A 26,797-nucleotide genomic window follows, 5' to 3' on the forward strand; every position below is an offset into this window, starting at 1 on the left:
CATATCTAGCCTAGTCAGAATGAAATCATCAGTATTGTTACAAGAACTAGGTAAACCTAAAATTCTGCACATATTGTCTAAGTGCCTACATTATCTACAAACCACATTAAATTATATCTATCACCACTACACCCTCCACGCTCCAACTGTTTTCCAAAACCGGTCGCTAACAAGCGCAAATCAAACACAGTACAAATTATAGTCCAGATTCGCCCTTTACAAATGCCATGTTGTCCGTGTCTTCAGTTTAAACACCGTCACATCCGTGTGTCACTTGGAGAATTAAACCGACTGGAGCCGCCATCGCCTTGTCTTCGATTTTATCAAAGGTATGAAAGCTCATATACTCAACCGCGTAAGATATGTTTATGAAAACGCATGAGCTAATAGATTATTTAATATAGCAAACTTTTTAACCACTTTTAAAAGAAGCCTGAAACCTGAAAGTTTTAAGAACATTATTGAAATCGGTTTTATTTTCGTTAAAAGTATTAATTTGTGCGTAGAGATTTCAGATCTCATGGCGAATCCAATAAGTTATATACTCTAAGACATGTCATGGCGTGCGCCCTCAACTGCGAATACTTTGACGTGGAGGGTACTCCAACATAAAAGTAAGCCGCTTTTAGCGCGCCGACCTCACTAGAGCATGAAATTAGCAAACATAAATAGTCGAGAATTTTCCACGGAATGGATGTTTGTTTATGTTTATTTATGTCATGTTTTCTTCTTCGTTTCTTATGTCAGTAAAGTTTTACATCAAAGAGTTAGGTAGATAAGATAGAACAAGATACAGTTGTAAAGTGAATTCGATGAGGTCCGTGAAGCCTTGTTGCAGAAATCGGAAAAGGCCTTTAGGATTTTAGGGTTATAGGAGTAGGTACTATACCAATGATTTCGTGAAAGAGAACTAGCTAACATAAGCTTTATTTTTTAGATTCACTCATTTAGAATAAGCGTATATTTATTCCTACTTTAATATAAAAGTAAAACCATTTAAAAATTTCAAAAGAAATATCAAAAAGTTAAAAAGATTTTTTTTTTTACTTGAAAAATCCAATTAAAATAGTTCTATAAAATTCCCCGAGGGTTGGAAATCATCGGCATAATAGGCGTTAATTGTCGCAATTATCCCGACGTAACGCACCGATGTCCCGGGGGACGAGCTCCGTGAAACGTATAATGAACATTTGCATATGAATGTTATTAAAATTATGAGCAAAATTATTAAATTCCATCCGTAGATAACTTTGTGAAAGTTATTCAAAAAGGTACCTTCGCGTACTGCCTCTTTCAGCTCAGATAAAATGAGTAAATCTTCATGACGATAATTTAATCAATCAAAAGCACATTTAAAACCTAACTACGTTCTAACATGGAAAACCTAATACACAAAGTGCATGCAAAAAGACCGCTGAAACACTACATTGCAGGAAAACTCTATTTTCAATAATTTCCCTGTCTATCAAGTATCACAAGAGGTCATCGCCCTACTGATTCCATACGACCAGGTCGTTGCTAAGCAATAAAAAGAAACACAAACATTGACATCGTCAACTGAAAAGGTCCTTCAACCTTATTACAATGCAATAAAGGCGAAATTACGACTTTCTGATACGTCATCTTGCGATCCCAAAGGGAATTTTGGTAATCGGGTCAAGAGGTGCATTATATGGATCGTTAGGACGTAATGTATTATTGATTAGGTACTTATTGCTGAACACAACTTATAAAGCAATAAATAATATCGTAAAATGAAACAAATCACCTTGTAAGACAGTCAATTGAACTTGGCTCGGAATATCTAAATCATAATTAAAGCTAGATACCCTTCTGAAATTGTCCTTATTTGGAAAACATAAGCTTATAAACCTTATGTCTTTATAACAAAAATTACCAAAACAATATTGGTAAGAAACAACATATACTTACCTAAGTAAGTATGAAAACCATTCATTAGACATTGATTTTACTTTCAATACAGCTACTGATTTTCTTTTATCGTTGCTCGGTCTTGGTGAACTTGCAAACTCACTCATACTTAATCAATTTAATGACTCGCCAAATTAAAACCTTTCATTTACATGAAATGTACCATGTAGACAGCTATCTGAATTTCAAAAGAAAACAGGTCATTCGATTGACCTAAAAACTTAATATAATAAAATGTAGATACTGCTTGATCAACAATAGTAAACGATTCATGGGAAAATCCATTACACAGAAATAGTTTTTGCGAACAACTTTTCATCGAACCAATTTATTTACATGACTATTATTTCCGTATTCAATTATCTACAGTTCATCGAATCGTTGGATCTTCTAGGTAAGTATCATGAATCCCTTCTTTACTTTACCTAATCTGAGAAAATAATGTTAGCCCAATTTTATGACGCATAGAGACAATTTGCCAATATCACAAAGGTCAGTTTAGGAAATATTACTATAACTATAATTTGTTCCACCAGAACCAGACATTTTTGTGAAGATTAAAAGGAGGTTTTATCCCTACCAATATTATAAATGCGAAAGTAACTCTGTCTGTCTGTCTGTTACGCTTTCACGGCTAAACCACTCTAATAAAATTTGGTACAGAGATAGAGTTGAGAGTTTTGAAGAATTCTCTTAGAAACGCGATATTAACGAACTCTACACGGGCGAAGCCGCGGGCGGAAGCTAGTAATATATTTCATAAGTTACCGCGAGTGAGAAGCCATATCCATTACACGACCACAGTCCCTTTCCATTGTATTTCCCCCAAAAATCCACGTCAGCACAAACGAACTGTGTTACGCAGTGCACTAATAAAATGCAGTGAAATAGGAAGGAGGTGCTAAATATCTCGTAAAGCTAACGAGCCTCTCTAATTGTTTGGAAGTGTCCCGTTATGCGAGGGAGCCGCTAGACTTATTATAACTTCTTTATTTCTTCCCATCGTTTAATGTTATGGCAGTGATGATATTTTACCTTGTAGGATATGGAAATATTTTGGATCAATTTTCAGTTAAAACATGGACTGTATGGATAGAATATATTTTTTTGCAGTTTTCATCAATATATTGTGTGATTTGTGAACTTATAGGTACCTGTGTATGCCTGGATGGATCGGCAGCTCATAATATTCTTGTTTTCTACCGAAAATGCAAGAATTTGGAAACGAGAAACGTGCATATTGCATAACTAAGACATGAGTACTTACTGATATACGTTTTTCAAAAATTTTCCTTTTCAGCACCTCTATTTTATCTACAAACCAAGCTTATACTACAAAATGCAAATGCGGACATTAAAACGCGCATCCCCAGGGGTGCCGGTTCAACACCCCGGCTTTATGAATAATGGCACATCCTTACTGACGCTGTTAAATGACACTTTTTATACACACTTGTAATTTCTTAACGAGTTACTTTATGTACCTTGAGACAATGGGACTTAAACTGCTCAAGTTTACAATCGTAAAAATTCACGATAAGGATACACAATTTTGCAGAAGCCAGCGAAGAGAGTTGACAATGGGGTAATGGAATAAAGAATGTAGTCTTGGAGACAACTGTCACTTTCGTATTTCTTAAGAAATCTTTTTAAGATATTTAAATAAAAGCTAATTTAAAAGCCACTTTATTGTGGCTTTTCTATGAGTAAGTACATTATTTGTTTTGCTCATTTGTGAATTTACTAAGTGCGTTAATTTTGACCTTTACATTAAACTTTTTTCATTTATAAAGTTAGTGTTAATTAAGCTCCTTTTAAACTAAATATTAAAGAAGAATATTTGAAAGAAAAACACCCTACGGGCAAGCTATCAGCATCTGAAAACTCATCAAAAAGTTGTCAAAAGTCAATTACTTACCGTTGCGTCGTAGAAACAGAGATAAGTAAAAGATGGCATAGGATGGATATGAAAAAAATCGAGTAGACACAATGTTATAATTTTTATCTCCTTCCATAACATTTTTAAAGATCCAGGGTTAATTTAATAGGTATATGGCAGAATATATTTTTTACAAATACTCTACCTCGCACCCATAACCAGATCCCTAAGTCTTTCCCTGTCTCAAGCCATGTAGGTTCTACAAAAAAAGGTACTAAAAAAATTGCAAATGTCAACATCATCGAGCTTAGAATTATAAGGAGACGCCGTTTTGATATTGACGTATCTATAGTTATATAAATATGAAACAAACTATGCAACATAGTTCTGTCTCACTCTTTCTAAGCAGATAAGTGTATTTGAAAACAGGGACAACAATATTTTTGTGATTGCGTAAAATGGTGACATTTACTTTTGAAATCCTCCTGTTTGTATGTGCGTGCCATATCTGGCCATATATGTCATGGTAGTTGTGCTGTCAAATAGGTGCTCTTCGTGACTTATTTTTGCTATTTTATAGAATATCACTCGTGTTTACTTTTAAGACTTTACTATTTCAATAGTGAAATAATCAACGAATATGCCTATGTGTTGTATTGTGAAGTGTGGTGCTAGGAAGCACCAAAATCAAGCTGGATTGTCTTTACACAGGTTAGGAACCTATTTTTGCTAGAAACTACATAAAATAATTCACATTTTATAAAAAGTATGTTACGGGAACATGAATTGATGGTGAAAGTACTTATATTTTGGTTTATTTCTGTATAAAAACCTATATTTAGAAATAAATGTTGTTTACAATAACATGTTATATTGGCATAGTGCTGTGCAGTTGTCATAATATTATCGATATAATATCCACTTAATAAGTCTGCTTTTACAAATTTTAACATCAGAACTTACTGTCCCTAAGACACTGAGCCCTCAGAGTTGTGTATTATTTTCAACAAAACATCAGTTAAAAACATTTTGATTAAAAAGGCGTATTATAAAATTCAGGATTTTAAAGACATATTTTATTGAAAATAATATGTTTTGCCTTTTTATTTTCACATGATGCTTCTACGGCGACCACGGGCACGGCAGTGCTTCCGCACAGACGAGCAAATCGGAATGCAAGTTGCAATATTTGCTTCAGAACTTAGTTACCGAATATAGGTTTCGAATTGTATAAATATTTTTTTCTTAGCACTAAAATTGTTTTGTACAATCGATTAATACATAATTAGCTCCATTTGCATTATATAACTTTCTCATGAATAGCTTGAAAACGATTTTAAATTATTGTATTTTTTTTAAGAGAGTATCTCCTTATGGCGTTTCTTGCGGATTCTTCTTCATAGGACCGAATCTTTGGCACCCTGCAACTAGTCTGTCGTGAAAGAACTTTCATAGGGCTATTTGAAATAATAAATAATTACTTTGCCTGTTTTTTTTTTTTTCAAAGGTATCACCCTACTGAAATGACTCCTCCCATTTGGTTGATGTTGTTGAGGTTATTAGTATCAGTGAAGTTAATGTGATAGTTAGTTCTATGACGAAGAGATTATTTATACTCGGTTATTTTTATGCACCCAGTAAGACTCGTACATACTTCTAACTAGAATACAATATCGATATTTGTTGAATCCGGTAGCGGTACAACCCTAGTAATGGCAGCCATTTTAGTTACGACTGCAGACTGACAGTAGGTGTGCACGTTTTTTTCGTGACATTTCCTGTCCCTATAGTTATATGTCAATGGTCAACATGCATTCATTGTTATCCATTCAAAATACAACTGGCAAACTACTAAAATTCCATTTTCAAACGTATCAATTAAAAACAAAACAAGATCTACAAAATATAAGATTCGTCTCCTAGTTCCTGCTGTTCAAACAAAATGAATCGCAAGCTTTCGTCGCATCCATTGCGCGGTATTGTTTCCCAACCGTGTAAATGAAGAAAGTTGTGCATCGATCCTGTCGCTGGGGTATTTTTCATCCAGAAAATACCTTGTTTCCCTGTTTTTTTTTATGTCTTTCTAGCTTCCGCCCGCGACTTCGCCCGCGTCCAATTCGGTTATATCGCATTTCCAAGATAATTCTTCAGAAGTCCGGGATACCAACTATCCTATGTTCTTTCTCAAGGTCAATTCTATCTCTGTACTTACCAAATTTAATTAAAAATCAGTTCAATGGTTTAGACGTGAAAGCTTAATAGACAGACAGACAGACAGAGTTACTTTCGCATTTATAATATTAGTAGGGATTAAGCAAAGGTATACTCGCGTCTGATTTGTTCCGTCATTTGTTATTTTCCCTTTACGTTCGATTGTTCTTGAGACCTTTTGTTTACCTTGCCTTTGACTTTGCCTTGACGGTGCTTTTGTAATTAAGCTTTTTGTGATTTTTAGTATTATTTGTTGCTGAGAAGCCAGGTTTTTTGGTTTAACTTTGTTTATTATCAGCTTTGCTCTGTTCAAGCAAAGTCCAAGGGGTCTACTAAGAGCGTTTTATGAGAAAATGTACAATAATTTTCTGAACTTATTACTATAACTATTTCATAAACTCTGAAGAAACTGACTAGGAAAAACAATAATTTCTTTATATGTTATAAATCGTTCTTCTTTTTCAAATACATATTATTACCAACCCTTCAAAGGAAGTTTAGGTAGAGATAGGAGTGTATTAACATAGGAACAAGTTCATTGTCAACAGTAACATGTAATTGAATCGCTTTAAAATTACCATACAGCTACCAAGTGTCGTACAAAACGGGCCTACGCCTAGGGTTGCTAGCGTATCAAGATTAAAATCACAGATTATAAAAAGATATTTGCTCCCTTCGGAATATCTCTCTTTCCTGCTATGTATCCTACATGGTGGTGGTGCCAGCTTAACTAATCTTTCTACTTTGCTCTATCTTCGACGACGCTGTCAGATACCTGGCAGTCCTTCAGAATAATTATATAATTACTTCGGATATCTATATATAAATCAATCACATCTTTAAAAACCTGAACCATTCCGAGTCTAATTTTTTCAACTGAAACGCATACTCACCAGACATTAAAGTTTAGTCCTTTGCATTTAAAAATAATATTAGTCAGAACAACTAATTCCTTAATCCAGCATTATAAATAAATCCAGAAAATCCATGGCAACCCTACAACCGCTTATGCCTACTAGTTCTAGATAACGCATCCCGCAAAGGAAACATCGGACGCGCGGCGCCGCTTTGTGCCGATATCGGAAATTGAACACCAGAGCGCCTACCCACTACTGTGAACGCGAACCTTTTGTTTCTAGGTTTTGCTGTTTATACTCCGTAGTATATAGTTGAGGATTTATAAATACATTTTGTAGGTATTATTGTGGGCTATTCTGATCTGGATTTAGGTTGCTACTGTTGCTAGCTACTTTACCTTAGAATCAAGCGTCATTCGAACATTTGAGATTTTCAACCTAATGTCTAGTCGGCGAAAACTATCCCGACACGACCCCCATTATTTTCTTAAAAAGTAAGGGCTGATGAAGTATAAATATTTTTGGTGGAACTGTATTTCAAAACAGTGTAATAGTTATTTTCAGTAATGTATATGTATAAAATTATTAAAACACCAAATTGAATAACTATCAACAACTATAGAACAACCTACGAATAAACTATGTTATGAACTAGTCATAAAGGCAGACCGAAAAGTGGCTGGAACTTTACCTGTATCCAGTATCGCATAAAGACAAACTTTTCCCCGTAAACTGATGTACAGACAAAGTTTACACATGAATATTAGCGTGAACGAGACTGTCATTAACAGAAACGTTTCAAGCTTGGCCGGTTATCAAACCAGGAGCAACGAAAATAAAGCGCATGAGAGAGAAATATTGCTAAGAAAAAAATTGTAGGATCATATATTTGTTCTTCATTGGTGCATTTGAAGAGAATTTATGATATTACTAGACATAGTACAGTTACGTTATGTTATTTATGTAAACAATCAATTACATGAACAAACTATAGTTTATCGACAAATTTTCCATGAAAATGAAAAGCGACAATCGATATTACCCACCTTTTAATATTTTTTTTATATAAATGTATCTTTTATAACTTCTGTGCATGTATCGCTGTTGGTGTACCTAAACAAAATAAAAAAAAAAAATGTTTCAACTTTTTACCGAGAAACAAAAGCTATTTATAGAATTCTACAAAATCAGCCTTTATAATACTAATTTAGTAATCTACACATGTAATACATTTCAAGTATCAGCATCAATGAGTTACCTAGTTCCTTAAACACGATATTAAATCCACAGCAACAATCATTTTCTCAAAACAATTGACAAACACAGACACCGACCAATAATCCACAACCAGGCTTATAACAGACACGCGAATTTCTCCCATCAAAGGACATGCGGTCACTATGAAGTTTAAATCAGGAAATGGAAAATGTCAAATGCACCTATGGACTGAACCCGGGGTTTTAAATGCCATCCAGCAAATTGATTCTGCTTGTGGTCACTGTATTGATAGGGATGTTACGATACAGGGATATTTAAATATGGCATGGAATGTCAGAAAAGTATGGGATTCAAATTAAATATTTTGCGGGGATGCCCATTTGAATCCATCTTTTAGGTATTTTATGTGGTAAATATGTAAGTACCTAAGTACCTATGTGATATCGCTGAGTATGTGATAATAACATTAGTGACATGGCCTCTGAAGTACCTACTGGTTGAGGGCTCGACTGCAGAAGATGTATGATAGGTAGGGATACGTGCCTACGGTGTGTATACATATTAGACAATTATTTAACAAACTGGATATTCGGCATGGGACCTAACAATACGACATTACCTACCAATGAACTTATGTCCCCTGGCACAACAGATAAGCTTACTTAATTACTCAAAATGTTTCCTTTAAGTATTGCAAAAATAAACATTGGAGCATACAACGTGGTCCTATTCATCACTGTTCAAGGATAAAATAAAAGCAAAACTGGTGCTTTATCATGTGGAACTTGAGTGGACTCGCGTTATGGCCTAGGAGCACGCAAGGGTTATCGAAATATCGAACGGATCGGTTACAAGTAAACTGGCGAGGAATTTATGTAGCAACACCTTATGTTTCCATAAATGCAGTGTGTACTATACATATTAAGGTAAGGCATATTGTACCAAGTTTGTTTACAATGTGGAAAGTGTAAAACTCAAAGAATCCAGGATAATTCTTAATTTACTAAAATTGATCAAAATCGGAATGGCAAACCCATGAGATAAAAATAGGTGTTGTAGTATAATACACTTATTTATTCAAAAAATAAATTCTCATAGAACCTAAACATAATGTTACTGATTGAAACACCTAAAATACTCGTACAATGCCTAATTAACTTTGAATAAAACTAACCCGCCTCAAGTTTCCTGTTCAACAGATTCTTGACAGTTTGATTAGGCTGTTAAACACCCAGTCTAGTCTTTCAATAATATCTAGTAAGTCTATAACCAACGTTTACATGAATATTTAAATTTTATCATTTGCACCTCCATAGTGATAGGTTTTAAATAAAGAATAAATCTTCACGGTAATTGAGTCTCAATTAATCCAGGTCGTAATTCTGGCTTTGACATGAGCCGCTTCCTCATTGAAATTTAATTGATAGTGTTTTTACCCGTATAATGTTACTAGTCGTTTATTTTTACACCCGAGTAACATTGTGGTTAATTAGAAAATCCTTAATGTAATAAAATAAAAATTTGGTGCTTTCTCGCCTACCTAAACTGGCCCGTTTATAATATAGGTTTCCAAAATTCCATCACCTACATCATCAATTTTATAAATAAAAAGTTTCATAGCTCGTGTTAACCCGAAATTGAGATGTTATTGTTGAATTAGGACCATCAAATTCGCTGCTTTGTTAATCCATACAAATACACGCACAACAATAGATGCACTTCAGCGCGGCCCTCTGTGGCCAATATGTCTTGACGGAGTTAATCCTAAGTTCATATCAATTTTACAAGTCTTGATCTTTTTTTCTGTTCTACGTACCTTCATATAGGAACCTCCAACCCTCTCATCTCGGTGACGCCTGATGTACCGTTGGCAAATGTTCGACATTTTCCACTCTGAAAAGTACAACAACCTTGTTAGTGTTGTTATCCACACAATGGGCTCGTTATACATATAGATGTTTAACCAATGTCATTTCAATCGTATTGTACACGATCTTCTACGGGATGTTAAGTAACTAGGTGTCCAAAAACAAGTAGACCGTCGTAAGATGTTCGAAATAAGTGCGAGTGAGAAATCCCGAGGGAGGTAATAAAAACCGAACTAGGGTAGGCATGCTTGAAATCGATGCGGCATTAAGTATATTAGATTCACTGCCTGCTTAGAAAGATAACATTGCACTTTTTCTATTGCACATAAAATGGACTGCAAAAAAACAGAAATTGAGGAAAGACAAATTTCCATAATAAAATAATAAAAGGAAACACTAACTAATAGTAGTTTCTTGCTGTTTTTTTATCTTTTCCCTTTCTGTCGTTTTCTTTGGTTTCAAGACCGATTCAGAATAGAGGTAAATATGCACCTAAGCAAAAGCAAATTACGGGCCAAGTTAACCACAATGTTAAAGTAAGTTTCATGAGTAAAAAAAGATGAACAATTGCAAGGAAAATCAGGAGTTATTCAAGCAAAACATCAGCTGATTTTATCAAGTTCAACGCTAAAGACAAAGATAGATAAGATATAGATCTAAAAATTTATTAGCAACGGCGATATTAAATCTTAATCGTTACAACTCCTTAAGACTCACGGATTATTGTTGTATTGGCAAACGTAGGTACCCTAATTGCTAACCAGATAGCTAAGATTTTCTCAAAATCACAAAACTGGCAATACGGAATGTTTTAGGCGACCTGATACAAAGTTCTAGTACTAACCAACATTTGTAACGTTTCCCAAAATTATCCAGTTTCGGTCTTCGATTTTAAATGATAAGTGACGAGTAAAAAATAAAAACGAAAAACTATATCGTTTCAGCCATTTGATAGTGGAATAATGCAATAGAAAACCCCATAGGCTGGAATCTAAGGAGATCAGAGCAACCTGAACTCTGAACTACTAGAAATCCCAAAAATATTGCACACCGCTAAGCAGATGAAGGAATCACGATCCTTTGCAATGAAGGAACGATTACGAAGAAGATCTAAATCAATTAGTAATTGATACAAAGTCACTGACAGTCGCAATCGCTTCAACTGCATCTAGGTCGATACAATAGCAGCTATGGATGGATACATAGTCAGTTACTCAACAGTACCAGCGGGTTAGGTAAACCGGTACCCAGTGACTCACTCGTTGAAGGACTGTTACAATACTGATTTCTATTGTTTTTGATGTAGGTAAAAAGGAACTATAGACTACTGGTTGTAACTTGTATTGCAATCTTTAATGTGTTTACATTTTATCATTGGATTATGTGGCTTCAAGGATGTTTTTCTACTGAATTTAAATCTTCTCTTTATAAACTTTCGTGTTCGTTTTCGGCTGCAAGTATAAATTTCATTAAAATAATAAAATACTAGCTGGTGCCCGCGACTTCGTCTGCGCAGGTTTAGTATTTCGAACAATATGTTTACAAATTGTAGCCTATGTGTTATTCTGATGTATAAGCTATATTATTGTAAAGTTTCATTAAAATCCATTCAGTAGTTTTTGCGTGAAAGAGTAACAAATATCCATACATCCATACATACAAACTTTCGCGTTTATAATATTAGTAGGAAGGATTATCCTTCCTTTCTCCATGTATAAAAAACCTAACATACGGTTTCATTTTAAACTGAAAGATGATAGTAATAATTTTGTCTCAAACACATCTGCAACGCATTGTTCATAAGCTAAAGTTAGAAAGACTGTAAATGAGATTTTGAGAAGCCTTATATTACTATATTTATCATGAGCCTAAACAAACAATGAAGTAAAATTATCCTCAAGTAGAAGAGCAGCAAACATTAAAGGCTTACCTAAATGTGGAATTATATACAAAGGCAACAAAGATAGCACATTAAGGAAAAGATTAATCATAGTGTGATTTTAATGATATTAGAAATTATAATAACACTCTAAAGATCTTTATCATTTGTTTCAATAACTTTCACACCTACGCAATTAGGTACTTATAATATTTAATCATGAGCACGTGTTATAATCAGTCTATAATTCCAGCAATAGTTCCATAACATGCTAAATGTTTTCTGTTTAAAATTCTCTAAATTCAACGAGTAAATTGTTTTCCCTCCTCAGGTGTTAGTCAACGAATTCAAATCGTTCGAGCATCCGGAATGTGTAATCAAACGCGTAAAGGATGTACAGAATCGGATTTGGACGTACTGTGAGTAAATAATGCTATATTAGTAACGGCTACCCGATCTTATTTAGTTTACATGGGGAACTACGCTTTTACTAAACACATATGTATGTACATTACTCTAAATACAGGTCTGACAAGCAGCGTTGATATGTTTGAACTTAAAGGTGGTGACGTGTTTGGTTAGGCTGCATAATTTCTATGAATGATCTCCTTATATTTTATAATTTAGTAGGTGCTTCAGGAGTTGACAAAATAACTCTCGCTGTCGATTGTTTGATACTTTTGAGATAACATCATTCTAGGCAAATCATTCCAGAATACTTTGAAGGCAAGTTATATACATTTTTCTGATAACTCCTTCCATCCGTGTTACCAGCTTGTTATCTGAAACCCTAACATACGATTTGGAGTTGATTACATACGATATTTGAGATGAAGAAACAAACCTAATACCCAATATAAAATCTACTTCTGTTGCAACTGGAATTACGAGATCAAATTACTTCCAAGAATTCGTTATCGGATTTTCTGTATCGTGTGTCTCAAGTGATGATTTGAATTTCAGATGGTAAGTAACTGCCTATGAAGGTTATACCTATTAAAGGATGATTAGCTGGTAGAAAATATTTACTAATAAACAGTAATATCTAAGTGGAGATCTAAGGGGAGGTCTATGTTCAGCAGTGGACGTCCTATAGCTGAGATGATGATGATGATGATGAAACATTAATAACAAACCTTACAAAAGTTTATTTCACAGCCCAAAAAAGTACATTCGAAATAATAATACTGACAAAGCGTATCAAACAAAAAATAGGAAATACTTAATATGCAAATATGTTGTAGTACTAGATGTCGTGCCCATAGCAAGATATGAAAACCTATCACGTATCTAGTATGACAACTGAATAAATATGAAGTGGCCACTCGCGAAGCACAGTAATACGAAGATCCTTGGCGCGCGCGTTAGAGCACGAACCGGGATGAGATTATTCTTTATTAGTAAACAGATGGTCCCGTTTATGATCTAATATTGTGCTCTAGATATCTTCATGCAATCAGCTTTATTAATATTCATAAACAAATTAATCATAATAAGAGTACGGAGTATCTAATATTCTCTTTTGCAGATTAGTCTTTCGTTATACATGGAATGTTTGGTTTAGATAAGTCTGTAAACCTACAAGGCAGAAGGTAGATCCTTAGGGGATCCTTGAGGATTATAATTAGGAATCGAACTTCTGATCAAATTAAAGACGGCGAAACAATAGAACTCCCATCAATGCGTTCTTCTCAAAACTTTTAATCCGGTAAACTTTTTTAATTGGCAAAAATAATCCAAATGCCTGCGTGGATAATTGAAGAGTGTTCAAAAGAATGAAGTTATTCGAAGATCAAGGGAAATTTCTCGAACCCCGTCAAACATTTCGTTTATTTGTTTGCACCCTCGACTGAAGTGTCCCCTGAAGTTAAGATCACCGGTCACTGAAAATTCTCTTCTAACTAGTTTTAACACAGTATAAGATATAATCGTTTTATAGTTTTAATATTGAAATGCATCAATCGATTGTTGACAAACAGTCCTCATAAAAACCTGAGTAATAGAATGTCTTTTTAATTTTGAAGTAAATTATAAATAATATAATTTAAGCGTTCATTTTCCTTGTTTGCTTTGAATGTTAATGTACATTCATGCCTACGGGAACAATTAAAGTGGCCAATAAATAACTATTATCACTAAGCTGACGTTTATTACGTACTTCCGATGGATAAGGTGGTAACATTATTATATCTGCAGTAACCTACGTAACCACGCTTAGGTAATGCTCTCGGTGTGAGCCCATCACATAAACTCGGACCTCGGACGCAGCAATTTGCGTGCAAAGTGCTCGAATGTGGGCAAACCGACTGGTTGCTAGGCAACCGCCGTTTACACCAAATCATGTTTACGAAATGACGCCTACGGGCCGTTTCGGGTTTATTTGTATTGATACGACGTTATTACCAATGTTATTTTGGGCACAGGATGATTGTATTTCATACACATCGTCATAACATGTAACGTTCTTATTATCTTGGAGCGAAGACAAATATATTTCGTAAAGCATGGTAGTATTGTTTTGTTAGTTACACCTACATATTATTGTTTGGTTTTTGAACTGCCTGTTGCTTGGATGGCCAACCTTAGTCTCTTAAAATTGAAGAAACAGTAGTAAATTACGAACTTAACATGCCTTATGCAGATTACATGACCTATGTACCCACCATCATAAATAACTTTAAATATAGATACTCCTTACGCTTCCATGGAGGAATATCCCATAACCGGCACACAGAATTTATGACGCCTCGATTTATCTAAAACCTCCAACAAATTACACAACACTTTCTAGTTAGGAGTTGTTCGCAATTTCCTGGTTGCCAAAATGGGTGTCATCTCACAAAAAGGGTAGGCCTGTTATATCCAGCCGTTGCCATCCGTGCGTGAGTTACGTAGTCACACCATAAATGTTGCCAATTTGCATAAGGGGATGAAAGCTTTCGCGAGATGAGTGTTTATGATGGAACATGGGAGATGTCGGATATGGCGAAATTTGTATCGGTTGTTATAGTAATAGGCTGGGGTGTAATTGTCATTTATCTAAGAGATTATTGATTTATTTGACAATCTATACACGGAGACGAAAGAATCATTTAGATTAGTTAAATTCCACACCAGAGGCCGTCAGGTGGATTTGAGAGAACTCTGAAACGAGGGCTTGCTAGATGATTTAACTGCAGCTCTCTCGATAAGAACAAGTAACACACTAAGAGCGTCAAAATATTAACTATGTCGATGAACACATAGCAAGTTATCAGTTATGTCAACTTTCGATCCACTCTTGCACCTTAAATCCTCCAATAATGTGAAACAAATCACGAGCCGGATTAACAAGGTGGGAGTGGGACCTTTCCCAAAATGACGAGTGCGGTATTTGGCCATAGCTCAGTGCAACACGGTTCGTGCCGAAACGGATATAATAGACGCTTTGATCCCTGATCCGGAAGCTTTAAAATTTAAACAACCTGTATTTTGGAGCCACTAAATTGTCGTACTTGGTTTCGGTGGCAAATAGTTGCCAGATAAGTAGCTGATACAGGCACTAATGATAATTTTCATTTGTTATTGTGTTTACTTTTAGCCGACCTCAAAAAAGGGGGGTTGTCGACCGAGGTTTTGGTTCTACCAAATACTACTTCTATCCAATATATATAGGAATCGAGACTTGAGCGAGTTTTGCTTGTTTTTAATTAGGGCACGATTATTTCAACTGAACGAACTTTTTCTCCTTATGCATCTAAATAATTAATATTAAGAATACTGAAGCATATAATACGACATTTTTTTACCTTAATGCTTTCGGTGTTTCATTCAGCCAGAAAGCAACATTTTAACGTTTCACATTCAAATCCGACCGTGTATAGTCCGAGGTATGGGATTATGGGATTGTTAGGGCGTCATTTTGGTTTCCGATTTATTTGGTCCACCTCCCCAATTTGTGATTTGTGTAATTTCGGTACTACTGTTCTAGTGTGTACACTACATTATAGTTAATTCGCAATTTAGATTATTAATATGCAGACCTTTTGTAGGTGTAGCTACAAAGTCTTACCTCCAAGTACCTAAATGCCTATATTTATCTAATTAAGTGTAGTTGCTTACAGAGTAGATCCTGTAGAAAACATACTAGAGAGCAAAATTGGCTCCTAATAAGCTGAACATACATATTCATGAACGTAAGGTGGATAGCACAGGTGAAGAACTACAGGTGTCTCGCACGACCTACTCCGATAAAAGACTTATAAAAACGTATTTACGAGGCACCGGGTGATGCTACACTAGGTTATTAACTTTATATACTAACATGTATTATAATGTCAATGGGAAGAAACATGTGAATTCCAAGTCTATTGATAGCCTGAATTGTACCCGAAAGCTAGGTTGTTTCAAATGAATGTTATAATAATAAGCTGTTATTCTTTGAAAGGTGACAGTTTGTGATTGTAGGTGCATGTTCACTCTCATACGCTTAGATCAGTTTCGATGGTTATGAATAACTGACATCATTTAAAGGCTACTGTTTATTGCCACACCAAGTAGCCCAGCTTTAAGGTTTATAGCTAAATAAAAATAACCGCTCCAAAATAATACCGGGCCCCTCAAAAAAGGTAAAAACAAATAGGCTGTAAAGTCCCTCGGATAGGCATTTCGACGTCGTCAGGTGCTCCAACCGTGGCTCATTAGTCGAGCTCTAGTCTCGTCGTTTGTCAACACCCTTATTCCGAATTACGGTACGTTTTTTTATTAACGCCAATTCCTTGTACTGTAACGAGAGTAATTTTTCTCGGCCCCCCATTCTTTGGAGGAAAAGTGTTTTTTTACGAGTTACTTCTGGTTGGGCCATTGATCTATTATTCAGGTACTTGTATCGTGGCTGTAAGTTTGTTTATTTATTTACTTTTCAGGTGTATAAAATAAAATTATTGAAGTAGATTAGAACATAGATCCGTAAGCGTGTTATTTGATAAGTATACAATGACATAATTAAGTGTAAATAAAATAAGTTTATTTCTCAAACCTTAAACTCGTCGTATCTCGATCATCTGCAATTCACGAACTGTTCATTTATATTCAAACTGTACATATTTTCAATTTAAACCAACACCTCTTTCGCGAACAGATGCAAGCCTGTCTATAAATATTTGAGCGTTCACTTCAGCACCTGTTACATAGTTATGACAAACTTGAAAAATAAGATCCCGTGAGACACAAACACCAGTACAGACTACGAGAAATACTCTACAAACTCGCTTTACAATAGTTTACAAGTCTTCAAGCTTGTTTGCGTTTTCCACTATTGTATACACTACAAACACGACGTAAAATTTCTTAGGAAATCTTTTGTAAACAGCTGTTTCATTGAATGTAGTTGTGTATGAATCGATATCGTTAATGACTTTCTTACTTCCAACGACTAACTAGTTCGGCTGGGAATATTTTTGTAATATCACCTCAAAGTCACCCTCTTCTATTATAAGTCCCCATCACACGTGACATTTACAACCCCTCGCATATTCAGATGGTTTAATGTCGGTGCCTCTACTGGTATTGCCGCATTTTTCATAAGACGTCACTTTCATATTGCCAAATGGGACTGTCTCATCGGCGAGTGCGCTCGCAAATGCCTCTGCGCTTTTGTGTAAGTCTGGATAAAAATACTCTTTGACACTTTTAGAGTTCCTTTGATTTTAATATGTGATAGCAGATCTTGAGATATGTAGGTACCATACGTAGAATACTAAACTGTGATTACTCAGAATCATGTATGTTTAGATGAATTCATTTGAATTATGAGAGGCCATATTTCAAACCTAAAAGGTAAACCTGTCGTACATCTAACTCGTTACAAAAAATAAACGATTGAGAACCGAAAAAGCGTCTTAGAAATGGTATCAACAAATCACGTGAATCTTAGCTCCATTGATACTCGTTTTAGCGTCGATCCATTCACAGTGACACCTTCTGCTTTGCCTCCGATATGCTCTTTGAAGGTGCCAGACATTGATCGATGCTTTCCTAAGCTCAGAAATTAGATTCGAGAGAACACGATTCTTCAATACGATATCGCTCACGAAAAAGCTCGAAAATCTTTTCCTATTTATTTTGTAAGACGAAATTGTGTTACATTTTCTAACAATCGATTTGATTCAATAATAGAGCAAAATTTCTCTTCGATGCAACATTCATTGAACGTTTTAAAAAATAAAAAAGTGTATTGAGTCATGGAAAATACTAATGCGATGTCAAAGGCGTGAGAAGAAAATTGTTTTCATAATGCGAGTATGATGCAAATGTTTAAAATACTTAACGAGATTACGTAACATCAGTAAGAACTGTAACTTAACTGTAAATATTACAAGGAAATGCGTAATTCCTCTAAGCATTCAGATAGAATAATTATTTGAATAAAAAATAAATCTCATCTCTTTTTCTCTGTTTATATTTTTACAATCCACTATTGTCCAAATTTCGATTTCACTGAAAATAAAATAATTACATGAGCCATTAATCGTGGCCGGACCATTTACCCGCTGCCCTCTCACAATTTTTACCTTTTTTACAACGGAACCGTTGAAATAGCATTGGGTACTTCTTTCACCTATGTATCTCGTGAAGAATTTAACATCGTAAAATAAAAGGGGGTTTGAGCTACCTGCCCGGTGATATCTGGAAAATGTAAGAGAATTCACAGATTCAGTTTGACTGGAAATGACTTTAAAAAATCGTACGACTTCTTTCTTACCTATATAGTTTTGACTTAAATATTTTCCTGTTGAGGTGACGTTCGGACCTAACAGTGCATTTTAGTGACTGTCATTTATGAAGAAAGTACCATATTTTGAATAAATAATTTCGAGAAGCTTTATGTAGCTACTTACGAAATTTTATGTAGGTATTTACGAATCCTTTTGTGACTAAGCTCCGATATGATTTACTTATTTACTTTATTTAGTTCGTTAATACATTTATGATTCACACAATGTTCTAGATGCACAAGACTCAAAACTACATGGAAATATTTGTTTACAATAAATAAATAATATTATTTTTATGTTCTCATTTGCCATATCCTGTATCTCTAATCCATTGTTAGAGTGAATTTTATTGGCGGGCGCCTGATATATCGCGGTGCCAATCGTAAATCTGTTGCCGCGAAATAAATAATTTAAAACTAATAAAAACGGGCCCTCCGCCCCTAATGTTGTGGGTGTCTTAGTAATATTCCAAACACGGAACGCGTTCGGAAATCACAGGTACCTAGCTGTATAGGAAATCACGTTGATTACATGAAACATAAATTGTATTGACAGAATGGAGCTTTGTTTCTATGTACCTAAGAAGGATAACATTTATCTCAGCATTAAGCTAGCTACTGACTACTGATTTTCTTCATATTTAAAGTTAGTTCCCAGAACATTAAAAAATGAAGCAGACTCATTACTCTTTATGAATGAAATAATGTCTAGCATAACAAACTACCAGAAGCTGAAAATGATATCACATTGTGACGATAAAAGTCGTTTCATTAAAATGGCAAAATATGTATTACTCCAGCGTCTACATAAACACTATTTGTTACAGTTAGGCGTACATTAGAAGGCACTTACATCTTACGCAAGTGCTATACCATTGTTCGCAATGAGACAACACTACAAACGCTAACAACTGCAGAATTAATTCCATCTGATCTTCAAACAAAACTGAACCTTATTACAGTGTCACAAGATTAATTATGACATACATAGGTGATAATTTACGATAACGTATACAGAAAATGCATTATGCATCGCGGAAACGCATTGCTTTCTAACCGTTCGTGCTATCGAACATATGTTTTTGCTGCCGCATCGCTTACTTGTCGCCGAGAGGAATTTCTAGCGAATAATTCATGGTGACGGGAAATGTTTCAGAATATCCTTTCTGTACTTACGACTTACATGAGGTACACGTGTCGCTTAAATAACAGATGGTTGTGAAAGATTCAGGAACACGAAAAGCGTTTCTATGGATGAGGTTGTTATATTGCTCCTCATAAAAACACATTCTTAGTAGGCACATGTTTAATTGATGAGTTTAATTAAATAAGAAAGATGATGTGTTAGTTTTACTTAAAGGCATTGGGAAATTTTATCTGATTGATAAAAAACTTGCCTCACATTCCAACGCCATTGTAAAGCCTTTCATATTAGCACTATTATTTCCCACCATTATTCATCAGCGTGTTAACAAAGTTTATCTTATTTCTCATCGCCAACATCTCTTATTACATCTTCAACAAAACGCGCATACCTTTGGAATTTGAAAAGCATCCGTGGCAATGTTCATCTACCATGAAACAATTCAACAAACATGACCATCATTATGATTTATTATGAACAAAGCCGGAGAAACCACTTCGCAATCGAGTCAACAGGGTGTGACCATATCTTGGACTGCACCATTGTTCAGTCTCCTATCAAATTGTCATCCAAACGATCCCCCTCTTCTGTACCGTCATTTTTTATAAAGTATACCGTATTAGCCAGCCCAGCGTCATAGTTACTGCGGATTCCATAAGTTTCTCGTAGATTCTCAGTGTATGTGTTTGTGACAAGTGCAACGATATGTGGTTCATGTTCAACATTTGTCAAGTCATATTCATCGCCTTTTGGACAGTGACTTTCGATTTAGCAAAATGTGACGCCATTTCTAATACGAATTTTAATTCAAACATTAGGGATTATTCGGTTGACACCAATGTAAGCAACGTAAACACTCCCTAAGTAAATTTGTGGAAGATTAAATATTAAAGCAGTGTTTTTGCATTTCAGAATTTAACAAACGCGAAAACGTTACAGAAAGAAGATTTAGGGAAGTATGCAACTTTTACACCGGCTGGTAACCCGATAACATTCAAGGTGAGGAACAATACATAATTACTTTATCAAACTCTAGTTCATGCAAAATCTGTAATTGTAGACCTAATAAGTATGCAACACTTGGTAGGTTGTTGTGTATTCGAAGGGCTAACTTGTATTTATAATGAGAGTACTTAAACCGGGCGCAATTACTTCGCCGCATAGTTGACAGCATTTAGCGCATTTCAAATGCAGAAATACGACAGGCCGAGGCTGCTTGTGGGAATATCACTGGCATGGCCCACATTCTTGATAAACTTGCTGGAACGGAAATGTGACTCAACCGGCAGTTGATACAATATAAAATTACACTGACAGTTTTAAATAAATTAACACTATTTTATTTAAATAAGTTTCCTTGTGATCATTAAATACAAGGAGCGTATCAGCTGCTTATCGGGCTGTTCCAGTTTTTGTGCCGTACCCAATGTGTCAGCTACGTATATCCAAAAGCCGAATATTTTTGTCGATACAATTAGCTTTCTAAAGTGTGGTTTCATAAATGGATATGTAATTACAATTCAATTATTCTGCGTTTTGCAGCTAACTTTAACTTTGAGCTTTCAAAGGCAAGAATTCGTAAAAGTAAAATAATTTTCTAAGTATGACTTAATTATTTTTTCCACATCGAAAGAACAATTTGCTTTTACATGAGAGATTTTAAGATGCATACCTAAGAATCTTTTCCCGTGACGGCCTCGACCTCAACGCAACAGTTAGTCAGTTATCAGATCAGTTCCCCGAAGTAATGAATAACGCTTCGGAACAAAACTTCAATATGAGATGAGAAAATTAACATGAGTCATACGTACTTTCGTATTCATAGCTTGTTAGAGGAGGATTGTATTCAAATATCTGTGGAATGAGAACTATGTGACCTGTAATCAAAGAGCTATTTTAATGATCTTTTAGCTTCTAATGTTTCCCTAAGATTAAATGGTCCTTATAGATCCTCATACAAAAATGTTTTAGCCCTATCTGAAGTTCTAACAATACCGTCTATTGCATTCTCATTGAAAGCAATCGCAATAAATACGACCAGCAAGTTGTATCACCTCAAAGAGAACAAGTTAGTAGACATTTTAAAAGGAAAGTAATGCCATCAATTGAAATAGAAACATTGAGTGTCATGTGAAAAGGGGCAGTGCTCAGACGATCGTATCGAACCATCGGACCGCAGCCAAGGGCTAATTGTATTTAATTAATTTATCAGAACGAAGCATCTTTATAGAAATCGAATATTAGTTGCCTGAAAGAGAAATGTCCACTAATGATTTCTGTGTAATAAAATATTGAACACAATCCACGTTTTACAGCAGATGTGACAAGTTTAATTTAACTGTAATAAATATACAGTTATGAAGCTGATGCGCCAATATTACTTCTTTATGAAATCCAGTTATTGACTTTGAATCTAGGTATATTTTAACTTTACATCGAAACTCGCGCTTCGGGCATAAAGTGGTATCAGCAAACAAAACTAAATGAAAAAATCAAACATTTCTGACTAAAAAGTATGATTCATTTTTTGTAATTTTGCAGGAAATACCCGACAGTGCGTTGTCCAGCTCCAGTCACAGTAGAGGCTTGCTGTATCATGAACCAGGTATCCTTAATCATCAGTGCAAAATTCATGATCTTCATAATCCTTAGGCATGTTAAGTTCTTAGGAATCCTTATTAAAGGAGAAGTCAGTGGGTATAATATTTGGGTGTTAGTTCCTCATTTGGATTGGATTTGGATGGCAGTAATTGTTGCTGCATCAGAATAACATAAACGCTAGCTTTTCAATTGGGTGCAGAAAGTTGGTCCCTCGTTAATCGGGTGTTATTACGTGGAAGCTGTTGTAGCATATTTTATACCATCTTCTTATTGTAAAATTTCTATACCTTCATGACTTTGTCGTTACTCGTCTTTCATTCACCACTCACAAGTTACACATTACACATCGTTCCGGTATTATGTCACTATGTCTTAACTACGTTATGTTGGTGATTATACTGCTTACTATTGTGCGTCAAACTGCATTCTGTGTTATAATAACCATAACATCTATCACAATAGGCTTTATTTCTTGCGTAACATTATTTGCTTTCTTCACATCCATCTGATGCCGAGAAAGTTTAATGTTTTGATTTATCGGTACCTACTCTCATAACAAACATCCAGTATTTCAATTAATTTGATATCTACATCCATGAGTGTCTTCGTCTGATTTACTCTATTAACTACACTATTTCTTTCAAATCTTGCAACAATTCTCTCAGTAAATAAGAGTATTCATTAGTTACTTTGTTCCAGGCTATGATTACGAAGATGGCTCCCATTACCCTCACGGGCATGATTATCACCTATATGATCCCCATGCTGACGGTCACGGTGCTCATGGCTTTGATCACTATGATCCACATGGGGGTCACCATGGACACGACGGTCATCATGGACACGACGATCACCATGGACACGGCGGTCACCATGGCCACGACGATCACCATGGACACGGCGGTCACCATGGTTATGATGATCATCATCATGGTCATGATGATCATCACCACGGTCATGATGATCATCATCATGGACATCACCATGGACACCATCATTATGACAAACATTTTAAACACGTGAGTGAATGTTTGTGTTCGACTTAAGGACTTACGTATATGCAAATTCAAATTATTAGGCACAAAATGTCCATCATTGTTAACAGCTGGTTACTTTGCTCTACTTAGTGAACGTTACAGTCTTTCATGGAATCACATAACAATTAATTGATGCTACAACGTCTATGTACAACTGTTCCGTGTTATGTTGTTTTGTGTCTTTTGAATGCACTGGGTGTCGATATCAACTATATAGTAAAGTATCTGATCGATACCCATTGTTTACAAGATCAATAGAACAATTGTTGTTTGTATTTTTACAAGAACAATGGAGTTTCACGGGCCCCAAATTTTATGCTTGTTTTTACATTATTTCCGTCAAATATTTCCTGTAGACAACTTTATCTTGTACGTTGTAATTCTGAATCCCACCCAAAACAATAATGTGAAAGACTGCCAAGTTCGATAATATGGGAATGCTTCGCCTATAAAAGAAGTGAGATCTGAATAAGTACCAAGTTCCATAGTTACATATACCTCAGTTCAAAATAGTTACTTTTTAATGATGCTACTTGGCAAGTTTTCACACACCATAAACCTACTAAACGCAATGAATCAAGTATTTAATTTTCTATTAAAACTTGCCAAGTAACATCATTAAAAAGTATCTATTTTGAACTGAGGTATATGTAACTATGGAACTTGGTACTTATTCAGATCTCACTTCTTTTATAGGCGAAGCATTCCCATATTATCGAACTTGGCAGTCTTTCACATTATTGTTTTGGGTGGGATTTCATTTATTTTTGTAAGGTTGATTATTTTATTTTTTTCTTATGATTAAGTTAGTTAAGGAAATGTCTCATTTATACTATCTTTGAGATTTATGCTTCTTACAAAGAAATGAACTAGATTAACTAAATGGACTAGATTTACCAACTGACTGATATGACATGTTATCATATATTATGATCGTGGATCAAAGTTACACATTCGTTATTTTCAAAACTGACGCACACTTGGTCTTTTTCAGATCAGATTTTTACTTTACTTTGACTTAATACAAACCTTTGTAACGAATTTCAGATCGGTACGACCATTCGAAGATATATTATATAAATATAGATAAATTTATTTCGTTTTAGTTCCTTAGGGGTATAAATTTACACCGGGTATAAAACACCTTCATTATTTTGAAACCGACTCACACTTGGCCATTTTCAGATTTTTCCCTTTACCTTGACATAAAGACCTACCTCCATGCCAAATTTCAAGTCAATACGACCATTGGAAGTGGTCTAGGTTTTTGATGAGTGAGTCAGTCAGTCAGTCAGTCAATCAGTGAGTGTATAGTAAAAATAGCGATTTTCTGACGTCAATATCTCAAGACCTACAATAGGTATATTAATGAAATTTTGTATTTTAGATAAGTGAGGGGGTCTCAACAGATACTAGAAATTTGGTATGCGTAAATAAAATAGATTTTGAGTTATAGGGGGGTCGAATTTGGCCCGAAATGGTTCGTGTAATATAACCCACGGCCGGTGTGTCGCTTTTTTTGCTCGAACTTGGCGGACACACTGCCGTGTGTCTAGATTCTGATCGTGAGCTTAATAATTTAAGCACGAACTGTATAGGTAATTATGTAGGCTAGGTCTCTTGTACATATTGCAGCCCACGCAAAACTTTGTGTTTAGGTCAATCTATGCCTAACTTATTACTTACAACATACAAACTATGTATGTGTTCTATTAGTCAAATGATACCAAGAAACGTCTACTTTGCCTTTATTTATGCCAAGAGTGGCCTAATAAAAACTATGTTGAGGTAAACAACGCTTCCACGAATCTTTGTAACCGTGTTTGCTGTTGCCTTTTACTTCTCGTAAATTACCTATACCCTTGTTGCTAACATTATCTACACTCCCACATTCACTCATAAGAACTAGCCTACTTTTTAACGATCGTCATTTATTCTGTTCAACATGATTGCTTCCAAGATTAAAAACCTCTCGGCCTCTGCGTTATTAGTCAAGTAGTTCATAGAATTACCATCCAACAGGATTCTACGAAACACCCACACGTGATTGTTTGTTTGGTTAGGAAGATAATTAATTAGAGGGTAACACAAAAAATAACGACGAATTAGATGGACAAACGTTCAGACGAATAAGAATATTTGCTAGAGTTACTAAAGTAATATACCTAATAAACTTTTCTGTCACAGGCACTTGCAGCAAAAACTGTCCTATGGCCAATTGCTGGAATAGCTTTACTTGGTGCCGCTGCAGCACTTGTCAGCAACCCAGTGCTCCTCCAACTTGGAGTAGTATCAGGTAAACGCAGAAGACGTGACACAGAAGAAATCACGGGTCCTGACTTTCCTTCAGATACGTTCATAAAGTATGCAGAAAAAATCAAGAAACAGAGCAACGAAGACAAAATTCAAGTTAAGGAAAAATTAAGGAGAAAAAGTAAGAAACAAGATTTTGTTGAACCAAATGATGCTTATAAAGAAAATTTCAACAGAAGAGTATTAAAAACTGACATCCTTAAGAGTTTTCAAAGTACTGTAGGAACCAGGAAAATTAAATCTTCCGTTAAAAGAAATATTGATCAAGTAGCGATATATCCAGAAAATCATAAACGTGATAATGATGATGAAAAGTTTATACCAATACCAATTAAATTAAGAATTCCTAAAGATGTTGACTAATTTAAATGTGGTTATAAAGATCATGTCACTGAGCTAACGGTTTTTTAAATAAACTATTTGTATAACACATTGAAGACTTTATCTTATCAAGTTATTAACCATGACTTCAATTGTATCAAAGCCTCGTTTAGAAAGAGTAAAAATATTATGAATACTCACCAAAAATAAGAAGTTAGTCCTTTTCTAAGAACACAACACTTTGAACATAAATGCATAACACAAACAGCAAAAATTGTAGAAAAACTGGCTTGAAACAACTTATTGGTATTAAATAAGACGGAAATTAATTACACTAGCTATTGGCACTGATAAAGACCGATACAAATCACTTGCACAACGTTTAGGTCCGTTCACAAACAATGCACACAGAAATATTGACAAAACAAACAATATACCGACAATTGTTTGGTTAAACGTCATCAAAGAACCGATCATACGGTGTTTGGCTTACGAAACGAGTGAAGTTCGAGCTGCGGTGAGACAGTTTTGAATGAAGTTGCCTGCCTATTGACCTTTCTATGTGTGCGCGCACGCATGGTAGACTGAACGTGTTCGAGCGCAAGGGGTGTTGAAAAACTTGCTTTTAAAAATGCCCATGTGTGAGTCATGGCGTGACACGTTGCAAGCCGTCCTCATTGGTTATGGATATTATTGATGAAGACAGATTACTACAAACCTAACCTGACTCTTTGTTCTGAGTAAAGGGTTTTATTTTTGTTAAGTTATCTCGTGCAAGAAATA

General features: G+C 35.1%; 2 protein-coding genes and 1 long non-coding RNA gene across 3 annotated transcripts in view; 2 read left to right on the plus strand and 1 right to left on the minus strand.

Annotated features, from left to right (window-relative positions):
• The window catches only part of Spri (sprint), a 194,970-nt gene extending 168,345 nt beyond the window's left edge, over positions 1 to 26,625 (minus strand). The window contains exons 1-2 of the mRNA XM_064038564.1: positions 26,216 to 26,625; positions 9,914 to 9,990 (exon numbers count right to left, since the gene is read on the minus strand). Of these exons, the coding sequence (XP_063894634.1) occupies positions 9,914 to 9,982 (69 nt within the window). The 5' untranslated portion in view covers positions 9,983 to 9,990; positions 26,216 to 26,625. The remainder of the gene's footprint in view (positions 1 to 9,913; positions 9,991 to 26,215) is intronic.
• Positions 4,312 to 5,302, plus strand: LOC126056234 (uncharacterized). The gene is made up of 2 exons (XR_007511935.2): positions 4,312 to 4,522; positions 4,958 to 5,302. It is a non-coding gene; the product is annotated as an uncharacterized LOC126056234 (long non-coding RNA).
• LOC110379354 (uncharacterized) lies at positions 12,093 to 26,110 on the plus strand. The gene is made up of 5 exons (XM_049844735.2): positions 12,093 to 12,263; positions 20,655 to 20,741; positions 22,284 to 22,347; positions 23,043 to 23,362; positions 25,568 to 26,110. Exons 1-5 carry the CDS (start codon positions 12,237 to 12,239, stop codon positions 26,054 to 26,056), a joined length of 987 nt encoding a protein of 328 aa, XP_049700692.2. The 5' UTR covers positions 12,093 to 12,236; the 3' UTR covers positions 26,057 to 26,110.
• Positions 26,626 to 26,797: the final 172 nt, after the last annotated feature.

This window comes from Helicoverpa armigera, chromosome 16 (assembly GCF_030705265.1).
Source record: "Helicoverpa armigera isolate CAAS_96S chromosome 16, ASM3070526v1, whole genome shotgun sequence".
In the NCBI taxonomy this organism is placed as follows: domain Eukaryota; kingdom Metazoa; phylum Arthropoda; class Insecta; order Lepidoptera; family Noctuidae; genus Helicoverpa; species Helicoverpa armigera.

Coding starts and splice junctions, on each gene's coding strand:
- LOC110379354 (XM_049844735.2), top strand. CDS start 12,237: ATGTACAGAATCGGATTTGGACGTACT. Junction 20,742..22,283: donor GTAACCCGATAACATTCAAG/GTGAGGAACAAT, acceptor GTAATTTTGCAG/GAAATACCCGACAGTGCGTT. Junction 23,363..25,567: donor ATGACAAACATTTTAAACAC/GTGAGTGAATGT, acceptor TTTCTGTCACAG/GCACTTGCAGCAAAAACTGT.